We start from the raw sequence: 13754 nt of genomic DNA, 5'->3' as shown, positions 1-13754 counted from the left end.
CTAAAATTGTTTAAATTTTATCTTAATTAATTATATTACAACTTAATAGATTAAGTGGGTAAGCACTATTTTTTTTTGAGATGAAATCTTAAAATTACTTGATTATGAAACTTTAATAAAGGATTTAAACTTAAAAACAATAGAAAAACATATTATTAAGAGGATCAATTATGTTTCTAATATTTTATCTAAGGCTATAAAAGCATACAATAAAAATTGCTTACATATGATTGAAAAATGCATATACAATAAAGCATAAAAATAAGTTAGAGAAGTGAAGAGAAACATTAGAAAGTCATAAGTTTTATATAAGTAGAAATGAGAAGTGTAAATTTAGTTGACATCAATCCTTAGAAGAAAAATTTGAAGAACATGGCTTATCACATGTTAAGCATGTTTTAGATATGTTGAGGGCACTGTTATAAAAAAAACAAGGAAGAAAAAGGAGAATGATATTAACCACAAGATTGGGTATAGGGATGGATGTGCATTCAATCTTATATGTGACAAAAAAAGTACTTAAATTATTTAGAAAATATTTTACAACACTATCACAAAACTTGAAATGTTGTATATAAAAATATATATATTTTGGATGGTAAAAGGGCAACCACAAATAAACTCAATTTTAAAAATTATGAGTGTTGTGTTATTTTAAACAAGGGATGATTAGAAATAATGTTTGTTAAAAAAAACAAAGATAAGTGACAGAATCTTATTTTAAGTGGTTTAGATGTGTAGGAAAACTAAAAGATAAGATGAAATAACAATAATAACTATAATATTGGGATAAATAGATATTATAAATTTTTTACAATTGTTTTCAATTATATATATAAATTATGTTTGTTATTTTATAATAACTGCATTAAAGTTACAAAATAAATTTTTTAAACTAATAATACGCAGAAATTAAACTCATCGTAAGTATATTTAATTAATTAACTTATGATCTTGTTTGAGAAGAATGGATATAATAACAAATAAGTTAAAAAAAAAATATAATTCTTTATTTTCCATCCATGAGAAGCCAAAACATGTTTTTTTTTTCCAATAACATTACTTAAAAGCACTATGAGTGCATCATTATCGAACCAACCACATCGTTTTTAGACGGCTGAAAAAATCATCAAAGCAAATAAAGGCATTTTGTTCTCTCTCTGTTTTTTTTTCCTTGATTTTCACCGTCCTAAACGATGGTAGCTTTGAACATAATTTCTCTCCACACTCAAAGGTAAAGAAAGCACTTATCACCTCATAATTATTCTCATTCCACACACCCAATTCTGTTTTTTTTTTTTCACTTTTTAATACACAATCTATAAAAAGTGATCAAAGTCGGTTACCATGCCACCACCCCACAAACCATTTTCTTTCCTTCAAGTTTATCTTTCTTTTTGACATTCTCTGCTAAAAAGTGTATATATAATATTGACCTTTCTTATTAACATCATGCTATTACACTTACTGCAAATATCATTAACACTGCATTTTTTTAGTTAAAAATTTAACTTGAGTGCATATAGAATTATTTATAGTGGATGGGTGATTAAAGAGTTGTCGAAAATAGAGAGTGATCTCACACTTTTCCATGTTATTTATATTATATTAAGTTTTGTGATTTGGTTGAATTTGAAAAGGGCCTATCTTTCATGCATAAAAGGCCTCCCCTTAGCTCATTCTCCCCACATACAAACCTTGCTACTCTCAATCAAACAAACCGCACGCTCAGTCTTGTAAGCCAAAAGCAAGAGAAGAGTAGCAGGGACATAGCATATATTTTCCTACCTTTGTTAGACAAACATACTCTCTTTATCTTCAACTCTTCCTTTGTATCCACACAAGAGTTTATAAGCTATAGTCATGTGTAATCCTAAGCCAACTTCAGCATCTTCATTTCTCAGTCCCACAAAATCTCACCCAAAAGTTGTGTATCCTTCCTCTGATGATCAGACTCAAGATGAATTGCACAGATGGCCTACTCTTAATGAGGTAATGAAACAGAATCTAGTTAATACAAGGAAAAGGAAGTTGTAGTAAGATACACAAATATTTTTTTTTATGTAAAAGTTAATTAAATGAAGTAATAGCTTACTAATATTACTGTATCCCTTTGATAATGACGCCAAAAAACAAATAACAGTGTCAGTTTATATGATTAGACATGCATACAATTACTATTAGTGAACTACTATTGAACTTATGTTTCTGTGTTTCTGCATTCATTCAGGCTATAGCGGAAATGAAGGCAATAGGGAAGATATCAGGCCCAACAGCCATCACTGGTTTAGTCTTGTATTCAAGAGCTATGATCTCTATGATTTTTCTTGGCTATCTTGGCGAGATGGAACTAGCTGGAGGGTCTCTCTCTATTGGTTTTGCCAACATCACTGGCTACTCTGTGATCTCAGGATTAGCCATGGGGATGGAGCCAATTTGTGGACAGGCTTATGGAGCAAAGCAATGGAAGCTACTTGGCTTGACACTGCAGAGAACTGTGCTTCTTCTCCTCTCAACATCCATCCCCATCTCATTCATGTGGCTCAACATGGAGAGAATCCTCTTGTGGTCTGGCCAAGACCATGAAATAGCATCAGTGGCACAAACATTCATCATTTTCTCTATACCTGACCTTTTCTTGCTCTCACTTCTCCACCCTCTGAGAATCTACCTCAGGACTCAACGCATCACATTGCCATTGACATATTGCTCAACCATCTCAGTTCTTCTCCATGTGCCTTTGAATTTCCTACTAGTGGTTCATCTCAAGATGGGAATTGCAGGGGTGGCTACAGCAATGGTGTTGACCAACCTCAATCTCATCCTCTTTCTCTCCTCTTTTGTCTACTTCTCTGGTGCATACAAGGCCTCATGGGTTCCCCCAAGTGTGGACTGCCTCAAGGGGTGGTCCTCATTGCTATCACTTGCAATTCCAACCTGTGTCTCAGTTTGCCTTGAGTGGTGGTGGTATGAGTTCATGATAATGCTATGTGGCCTTTTGGCCAATCCTAAAGCAACCATTGCTTCAATGGGAATCCTTATCCAAACAACATCTTTGGTCTATGTGTTCCCGTCATCCCTCAGCCTTGGTGTTTCCACAAGAATAGGGAATGAGCTAGGTGCAAACAACCCTGGAAAAGCAAGAGTTTCCATGATAGTCTCACTCTTTTGTGCTGTGGCATTAGGCCTTGCAGCCATGCTGTTCACCACCTTGATGAGGCACCAATGGGGCAGATTCTTCACCAATGATCATGAGATTTTGGAACTCACATCATTAGTGCTGCCTATTGCTGGCCTTTGTGAGCTTGGGAACTGCCCACAGACCACAGGCTGTGGAGTCTTAAGGGGCAGTGCAAGACCTACCATTGGTGCCAATATCAATTTGGGCTCATTTTATTTGGTGGGTATGCCAGTGGCTATCCTTCTGGGTGTTGTGGCCAAAATGGGGTTTGCAGGGCTGTGGCTTGGGTTGCTTGCAGCCCAAGTCTCCTGTGCTGGCCTCATGCTCTATGTTCTTTGCAGAACAGATTGGAATGTGGAAGTACAAAGAGCCAAGGAACTCACAAAAACAACAACTACTACCACTTCTTGTTCTGCTGCTCCTGATTCTAACTCTAAATTACCTACACTCACCAAAAAAGAGGCTAACATGAACAAAAATGCTCGAACTTGTCTTGAAGAGATAGTTATTACTGGTGGTGCTGATGAGCTTACCAATATTTCTTCACTTGAAACAGATCCACTGATCATTCCCCCCACCAAACACACTCAAGTTTAGTTAACCAGAGTTTATTGTTTTTTTTTGGCCCCCATTTTTTTTACCCTCATTTAATGGATTGTACTGTAGGATAAAATTGCCCCTCCTTTTTTGTCTTGTTTCTTCAGGTTGTATTATTAATACTTCATCTTTTTTTTCTTCTTTTGTTTCTTCAGGTTGTATTAGTAATAATTGCAATTGAGAGAAAAAAAAAAGAATGTTTTTTTAATTACTTCCCCATAAAGACATTGATAGATAGAGAAGGGGTTGGAGGGAGGGCAAAAAGGATTTCTTCCTGACTTTGGTACTGATCCCTTCCATAAAAAGCCAAACGAACTAAAAACAGAAAAACAGCCTCTGATACCATTAACACTAGGCCTAACAAAGCACTGTAAGCAAATTCTCTGAGCATCCTGTTCGTATTCTTATTCTCTTATCTTTAACAATGATACAGCAAATGAAATGGTGTAATATTTGAGTTATGCAGAAAAAATCTTGCACCTTAATCTCTTCCACTCCTGTAATGTTTGAGAAAAACGTTCTATTTATTAAATGATGTTTTTCTCTGGTTGTAATTCAAAAATGTAGCATTTATCTTTTATGTGCAGCAAGAATATCCTTGATAAACAGTTAGAATTAATCTTTTTAGAGAGACATGATAACACAATGAAGAGTTTCCCTTCTTCTAACAATGTCTTTTATCATATCTTAAAACTTAACTTCTATAAAAAGTTATCATGCTTTCTGTTTTCAATTTTACTAAGAGTGATGCTAAAACCATCTGTTTACATTAAAATGTATTAAATTGTTATAAAAATTGAAACAAAATTTAATAGTATCTTGAAATAACAAAGAGATTTTTTATAACAAAGTCATGAACCATATCTTAATTAATGTGTCTAAGCAACCTTATTATCTGCAACTGTTTGGTGTTTTAGTGGTAAGAATTGAATGACAAGCATTTAGCAGAGGCATTTCACCATTCTTCAATAGTGGATGAAACAAAGAATGACCCCACTAACAAAGAGTGAACTTTAATAAGTAACATAAGATGTTACCATATAACACTAATAAGTTGAAAATGGATCAATACATATTCCTCCTCTGAGCAATGTTTTTGACATCATGGCAGAATGCACATTGAGTAGTAGTGGATGAGGTCATGACATTGGCAAAGAAAAAGTGCAAAAAGCAATGTTCCTCTTTTCCCATGAACACACATAGTATAGTGTGTGTAGGATATAAAGATAATAAGCAAAGAAAGAATGAGGTTGAATAGAAAAAAAAAATGCATGCACAAAGCATCTATCTGCAGAGAGAGGGAGTAGTAAAAGAATGATGACAATAATTGGCAATAGAGAATATGTACAGAAGAAGGGTATTGGGGGGCCCTGTTTCAAACTGTACATACAAATCCATGTATTATTGCCCCTGTCTATGTCTCAGATGACAACAAACTGGAACAGTGTCTTTGCATCACCACTTGCTCTCCACCTTAAGCTTCTTCTACCCTTCATTTCTTTTTCTGTTTAGTCCCAAACTATGTCACCAAACCCCACTTTAGGTGACTATTGTGAATAAAAAAAGGTAGCTGTGTTATTTGTGTCTTAGTTAATTCCTGTAATTCTTCATGTGCATATTTTCTCCAACAGGATGTGGTACAGGTCCCATCTTATTTGCAGTTTGGAGGGGAACACACCTAAGGTCAAGTTTTGTCCTCTTCTCCTTCTTTTCCGCTTTATGTAGTAGTGCTTTTGTAGAATTGAAACCACTTCTCATCTCACCTTATCTTCTATTTTTCAACTTGTATAAATAATATCTGCATTTTCATCTACATCTCCTGCATTAACCCTCTCCAACACAACACTTACACCAATTCCCTTCACATTTTTCTAATCACCTAAATCTACAACTTCATCAAATACTCACAACACTAACTCTTATTCATCATAATTTTACTTCACTTGAATCATAACACCCTTAAGACTTTATGTCTCCATATACTTCACTTCACTTTCTTGTTAGATATCATAAGTATGTTAAATTGCTATAACCTGTTTAATATGATTACACTCCTGTATCAACATGTGATAAGTCACTAAAAAAAAATTATTAAATAATAAATAAATTCAAAAATAAAAATAATTAATTAATATATTTATTAAATTAGATAATATTTTAAAAATTAAAAAGTACTGAAATTTAAAGTAGTTTCTATTATTAATAAAAATTTATAAAATAATTTCTAAATTGATATTTAAATTAGCTATCAAGATTTTAACTATTAATATTTTATGTTTTAAATTAGTCTCTGAAAAGTTAATAAAGACTAATTTAGAATATAAAGTAGGTAGTCATTAATGGTTACATATCAATTTAAAAATTATTTTTTATAAATTTTTATTACTAATATAAACTATTTTAGATACATAATTTTTTAATTTATAAAATAATTTTTAATTTAATCAATATAATAATTAATTATTTTGGTATCTAAAACTAGTTTTTATTTAATAATTTTCTTGTAGTGAATATTTGATATTTAATATATTTTTAATTTGAAAAAAATTCGCAATGCTTAAAACTTTACTTTTTTTTTACAAAGATCTAGTTTTACATAAATAGAATGAGTGGTAGCTTCCATTTGTTTTTGCAATTTTTTACCAGTTATTTAGGTTAAATTTTTTTTTGAGAAAATTGATTTGTTTAAAGTGTGCATAAGATATAACTTGCAAGTTTTACCTAAAATTCTTTCTATATATGATGAAAAAAAAGTAAAAAATGTTGACTTCTCTAGTAGAATGGATTCTACTTACATAGAATTGATTTTGTAAACCTCCATTTAGAAATGAACACGTATCAAATCAAATGGTGTGACAAGATGTGAATTCAAAAATAATATTCTAAAGTGCTATCCAAATGGGCACTCAACAAATAAAAGTGCAAGTGATTACTACAATTTCTAATAAAATAGTACAAATTTGTGATAACAAATTAACCCATCCCTTTATAAGCTTAACTTGCATGAGTGAAGCAATTTCATATTAGAACAGGTTTGAATAAATTCAAACTAAGCTCATGTGATTGATCACACTATTTAAATTACTCAATTAGAAACCCTAGTTGTGTGCATGGATAGGTTCAAGTTTTATAGTATTGATTTCATTGAGGTTATATTTGAATCATCCTTTATTTCCTTTGAATTAATTAAGTTAGGAGAGATGAAAAATCAATTGGTGTAAACTGATCCAATTTAATTAGAGATTTTTATGTCTGAGTATTGAATTATAATTAGGTTAAATAGTCAGAAAGAAAGAGTTTAATTATTTAAAATAATTCTACTTGACTCAAATAGGATTTTTCTTCAATAAAAATATTTATGGGTATAAACTGATATTTCCCATATTATTACTCCCCCTCCTCCCTATAAACTTAATTTTGAAAAGAAAAATAAAATATATGAACAAACGATGGCCTCCAAAAATATAGATCTTAAGCTTGAATTTCATTACAAAGTATGGAAGAAGGCTATGTTATAGAGACCTATAACTATAAGGTTGTGTCACCAAATAAGGACCACAGCCAACACAACCAAAGGAAGACATTATAAGTACTTTCATTATCAAACACTACTCCACGCCTACAAGGTCACGCTTGAGGATTTTTCTCAAAATAGGAACACAGATCGTCTCATTGTCATTGTCATTCTTTATTAAGGAGTAAAAAGCCAAATCAAGGACTCGTTTGAGAGTATTATAAGAAATCTTCTTAACTTGGATCAAATAATATGTAGGGTGAATCATGATATTTAGATTGGTGTTTTCTCTGTGTTTCTTGAAGTTCAGATGTTATAATTGTTAAGTTTTATAGAGTTATACATGTTAGGGATGAAACTCAAAAGATGGAGTTTACTAATGTCTGGTTCGAATGTGATTCTGTTTTGGTTTGTGCTGCGTTTACTGTTAGAACTAATGTTCCGTGGATAGTTCGTAATCGATGAAATACTTGTCTTAATTAATGTGATAAAATCAAGTTTAGGGTTATTCATATTTTTAGTAAAGGAAATGCATATGATGATAAGTTGGCTAATTTAAGATTTTTTCATAGAGAATCATTCCATTGGTATAATAGGCTTTCATCTAGTATGTTCTTAGAATTTTTTTTATGAATAAGTATAGTCTACCTATGTATCGTTTTTTGTTAACATATAAGTTTTGGTTTAGTCCTTACATATTTTTGTATTTTTTTTTTAATAATACTTTTTTCATGTAATTACAAATGATTGTTGTTGTTTGAGGTGTCAGCATAACTGAAATGTCAAGTTGCATAATAATACCTAACATGAAATATTTTATATAAAAAAAATATGATATTCGAATTATGATTTATTTTAAAAATTAAAATTTCATCACATTTAAAAAAAAACATTTCAAAAGATTAAAAAAAAATAGATATTTATATTATTATTGGTCACAACTTTTAAGTGCGATATAAACCGTTAGATATAAAAAAAAATTAATTAAAATATATGGATAATGCTTATCCAACCTAACTTTTTTTTCACTTTTACCATTTGCTCTGTAATTTGAATTTAGTGTTCAACCACTTTGAAGAGTTGTATGTTGCAAATAATATTCACATATATATAATCATTATAATTTAACATTTTTTTTCATCTCTTTAAAAATTAAAATTTCAATATTATGCAACATTTATTAATTACTTGTATATTAAATAAAAAATAAATGATCATTTTTATCTATCTTAAAATAAATATAAAAAATAATTTTAAATTTTAGAAAAAAATGAGACCAAAATAAAAACTCTCTTTCATTGTTTGAAAATAAAACATTTTATCAGTTAATGAAGAACAACAACAATGTGATTTTGGTTTGTTGACAATGTCCATGCAACATTTCTAGATGAACCATATTTTCCAAAAACTGTTTTGGAAGCAAATCATAGTGTTCCTATATTTTCTTCCCTTGAATCTTGTGAGTTATATTATCCCTAGGTTTTGTGGTTGACAAATAAAGTGAAACACAAGGATTAAAAAATAATAATTGAAAACTATGAATGTCTGTAATATGTGTTTGATATATTACATCAATGATAAGGTAGTTGTCTGCAATATGCCAATACACAAGTATTGCAAGGTCACAATCCATCTATGATATCCACATGAATAAAATAAACAATAACATGGTTTTTATTAAGGTCATTGGTAGATTTCCAATTTCTTTTATCAATAATAAATGAATTAAATTAAATAAGACATTTGAAGGGTATTCTAACTTTTATAAAAAAAAAATCTAACAAAACCTACAAATCCCACTTGCATCCCAAAATAGAATAAAAGAGGTGTGGGTAGTAGAATGATAATCTTATCAATAGTCATTCAAGACAAAACTAAAATAAAAAAACGTAAAACTTAAACCTATGAACAAAAAATATGATAATGTATAGTTTAACAAGTGAAACACAAATGTGTCAAGCACAGTTGGCCTATGTGATTTTTCTTTACTTTCCTGGAACTCCTAAGAAAGAAAGCAATACAAGAAAATTGTTGGCAACATTTCACGAATTAGTGCAAATAATTTAACTATTTTTTTAAATAATTAGTTATTATTAGACTAAATTAGAGACTATTTTAAAAATTAAAAAAATTAGTTTCTAAATTAATTTATATTATTGTTAAATAATTTATAAATTGATATCTAATTAGTAACTAATGTTTTTGTTATGAAATTTATAAATTAAATAATTGGTAGTTAAAATCTTGGTTTGGATTTTAATATGTAGTTGGATTTTGAGTTGTTGAAAGAGAATATGTGTTAAAATTATGTAAGATTAAGATTGAGAAAAAATAATTACTATTAGAAAAAGGTAAAATAGGTACCTAATGATTAAATTCCATCCGTAACTATATATAAAATAGGTACCTAATGATTAATGATTAAAAACTTATTGTTTAATGACGGAGTTGATTTTATCTCTATGCAAATTTCATAAAAAATTTAAATTAAATTAAATAAATATGCTTGATAGAAATTGAACTTTACTTATTAACTGAACTTAAGACATTATATCATCAAATAAAAAAGTTATAAATTAACTTAAGAATAAATTATATATATATAGAGTTAAATTTATTTAAATCAATTAATAATATTACAATTAAATGGTTTAATTACCTTTTTCGTTCCTATATTTATAGCCAATAGTCAATTTGGTACCGTGGTTTTTAAAAAATTCAATTTGGTCCCTAAGTTTTTTAAAATGTATTCAAAATGGTCCTTTATGTTAAATATCACCAAACGACGTTAAGTGGTGCTTATGTGGCAGACACGTGTAAGTTACGTGGATTGTGCTTACATTACTTTGGTGAATACTGAATTAGGGTTTAGGTTATTCAAATTGGGAATTTCGAATTTCTGATTTAGGGTTTCTGATACGAGGATTGCTCCCCTGGTTGGATTCTGTGGTGCGCTTCCCTGCTTCGATTCCATTCGGAGGTGTGCTCCCCTCATTCGATTCTGTGGTGCACACCTCCGAATGGAATCGAAGCAGGGAAGCGCACCACAGAATCCAACCAGGGGATAAATCCTCGTATTAGAAACCCTAAATCAGAAATTCGAAATCCCCAATTTGAATAACCTAAACCCTAATTCAGTATTCACTAAAGTAATGTATGTAAGCACCATCCACATAACTTACACGTGTCTGCCACATAAGCACCACTTAACGTCGTTTGGTGATATTTAACAGAAAGGACCATTTTGAATACATTTTAAAAAACTTAGGGACCAAATTGAATTTTTTAAAAATCACTGTACCAAATTGACTATTGGCTATAAATATAGGGACAAAAAAGGTAATTAAACCTAATTAAATTTATATTTATGATAAAAATTACTCTAATTCAAATCTTAATTTTAATTATAATAAAAAATAATTATTTGGGTTGTTTAAAGACAGTATAAATTTTGTTTCTTATATTTTTATTTTTAATTTAGAATTTAAATTTTTATTTTTACTTTTATAAAAATTTTATTTTTTTTTATATAAATTGTCCTTTCGAAAAAACATTCAAAATTACTTAAAAGACAATTCAATCTTCGTATCTGTATTAATTATTACTTAATACTTATATTTATATAATTTATTTATTTTAATATTTTATTCAAAAATACCATTTTATTAAACTTTTGTTATTTATTCAAACTTAAATTACTAAATAATGATTTTAATATATTATATTTAATTATTTTATAATTATTAAATAGTAATAAGAAATTTATACAATTGTTTTAATATAATTTTTATATAACAAATATAAATTATTTTTATTTGTGTATTGATTTTATTAAATAGTAATTATTTTATTGAATATATACTTTGACTTTATATAGTAAAACTTCAAATATACATTTACTTTTAGTTTGCAGATAAAAAAACTTTTTAGTTAATGATATAAATTAATATATATATATATATATGTATATATGTATATATATATATGTATATATATATATGTATATTGTACTTGAGAAAAAAATTTAAGTTATATAAAATACAATTCTTTTCCTTCTATTTGTGTTAATTACTTTATCTTTGCAATTTTTGTATAATTAATTTATTTAAGATACTATATTACTAAAAAATTATTATTTATTAAAATTTTATTATTTATTCTAATTTAAAATTAATAAATAATTATTTAGTATATTACATTTGATCAACTTTAATTATAATCATTAAATAGAATTATACATTTATATAATTATTTTAAATATAATTTTACTTTATAAATATAATTTTTTTATTTATTTCTGCATTACTTTTATTATATCATTTTATGTTCTTATCTCTCATTCCCTTGCAAACCCTTGATGCTTACTCAACACTTTCACTTACCACAAATTATACTTGGATGGATAATATAAAGTAATTAGAGAGGTTATAAGATTATTAAATAATATAGTAATTATTGTAACTATAATTATTATTTTGGAGTATCTTAATCTTGGTAAATGTGATAAAATTGATATGTATTGATTGGGAATTTCTTTATTTTTCTTCTTTGACTAATATTACTCAAATGGCATGTAAGAAACTGTTAAACAAAGAAAGAAAAAAAAACCCACAAACTATATCTATATATCCCTTCATTTCTATTTTTCTTCCTTCTTTCTTCAATTTCTCCTCCATAACTCATCTATTCAAAAATTTGATCACCCCCTGTAATAGTCGAAGAGTCTGACTACATTTCTACCTGATCAGATTTTCAAACAGATTAAGTTCATTTACTCTAAAGATCTTTAATTGAAAAAAGTGTTTCTCTCAACTTGTTTTACCACATACTAAAATTTGGTGATGTTTGGATAACATGCTTTAGGTTCCTAGATCCTGGAGTGGTTGGTCTGTTGGAGTTGAAGTTTCCACTGGAATAAAGAATTGCAGGTAAGGGAAACTATTTGTGTCTGAATAGAATTTTAGGGTAGCTGATTTAGATAATAAATTATTCTAAAAGTTATATTATGCAGGTTTAAGTATAGCTAGTTAAAATGAATTTGAATGATTTTGACGATATGAAATTGATTTGCGAAATCCTAAATAATGTATTAGTGGTGGATTTGCATTGCATGTGAATGATATTGTATGAGGATGATGGAATTGTATGTAATTGAGATCATACATTTAGGATAATGTATGAGTTGTTGATTTTTTTGTGTATTAAGTATTGATGTCTATGTTGTAACAGAGATTCCCTAACTTCACTGATTGTCTAAGTCACATAGACTAAGATATCAGGTGGCAAGAAGCTGATGAGGGAGTTCATGCACACCGTGACATATGAGATGCACGATTTAGGTTGTATTGAACTTACCCTGATCATTTCTCTTGGATTCGATGGCAATCTAAGTCCTGGTATCAGATGCTGGTCTCTGGTAGGACTTACGAATCTTCCGGAGGACGTTTGTTGGATATTTGTGGTGTATGGATCCATGTGTGGTCCAAATGATTGTTGATAATGGTTTTGGAATGAAGTTGGGTTGTAGTGATGTATATTGATTATTATATCAGTATGGTTGATGAAAAAATGAAATAAAATTATATAAATAAATGATTAACCTAATTGATTCTATTTACTTATATCTTCATGTTAGAATTTTATTTTCGATAGCTTACCCTTACATGTATTGTTTGTGTATGAACTATGATGATTGTACTATGTACATGAACTTAGCAAATATAGGTTCAAGTGCATGAGAGACTTTGAGAAAAAAATGGAGGGCACGATTTTCATTTATTCCTTTATGTAAATAATTTTGTATATTTTAGGGTATTACATGTAACATCAAATAATGAGTCATGACTATACACGATGTTTATTATTGCTCAAGCGTTAATATGAATACTTAATCTATAATATGTATAGTTAAAGTGATTAATTGCAGTTTAAGTGTGAGAAGGAGACTATGATTATTCTCTCATCTAGAGCATACAACACTCAAGTGAAACATGGAATATTACAATGGTGCATAGGGCGTTAGAAGGTGTGCAACCATGCAATCTTGTGTTAATGCTCAAGTGAAAGTATGGTTGTTCAAGTGAGGAAATTGTGACTTTAATGTTTCTAGAACTTTTTATGTGTGATACATCAAGTGCATCGCTCAAGCTTCAAGATGACGCTTAAGCATTTAGTGAAAATTTGAGCAAGGGAGAGACAAAACCAATTATGCTCCCTGAAGTTGTATTGTTTAACCAATGTGATATAACTTAAGTGAGGAAGTCTTCTCCAGTTTCAGGAAGTAAGGTCGCTCAAACGAGATAAAGTCACTCAATTGATGGTCATGGTAAAGTTGATGATGAACATGTAATGCTAATTATATACATGTGGAGATGGTTGTATGATATATTTATTTATGATGAAGAGATGCATACATTGGAATGATATACATTGTGTAGTAAATTGCATGTGATATTTGTATGA

General features: G+C 29.2%; 1 protein-coding gene across 1 annotated transcript; it reads left to right on the top strand.

The window, feature by feature from the left end:
- Positions 1 to 1662: 1662 nt before the first annotated feature.
- On the top strand, positions 1663 to 3919 carry LOC137826767 (protein DETOXIFICATION 48-like). Its single transcript, XM_068632903.1, has 2 exons — positions 1663 to 1992; positions 2231 to 3919. Exons 1-2 carry the CDS (start codon positions 1864 to 1866, stop codon positions 3776 to 3778), a joined length of 1677 nt encoding a protein of 558 aa, XP_068489004.1. The 5' UTR covers positions 1663 to 1863; the 3' UTR covers positions 3779 to 3919.
- Positions 3920 to 13754: the final 9835 nt, after the last annotated feature.

The sequence above is a fragment of the Phaseolus vulgaris genome, chromosome 8 (assembly GCF_000499845.2).
Source record: "Phaseolus vulgaris cultivar G19833 chromosome 8, P. vulgaris v2.0, whole genome shotgun sequence".
Lineage (NCBI taxonomy): Eukaryota > Viridiplantae > Streptophyta > Magnoliopsida > Fabales > Fabaceae > Phaseolus > Phaseolus vulgaris.
Note: the sequence above shows the minus strand (reverse complement) of the source record. Positions and strands in the feature narration are given on the sequence as shown.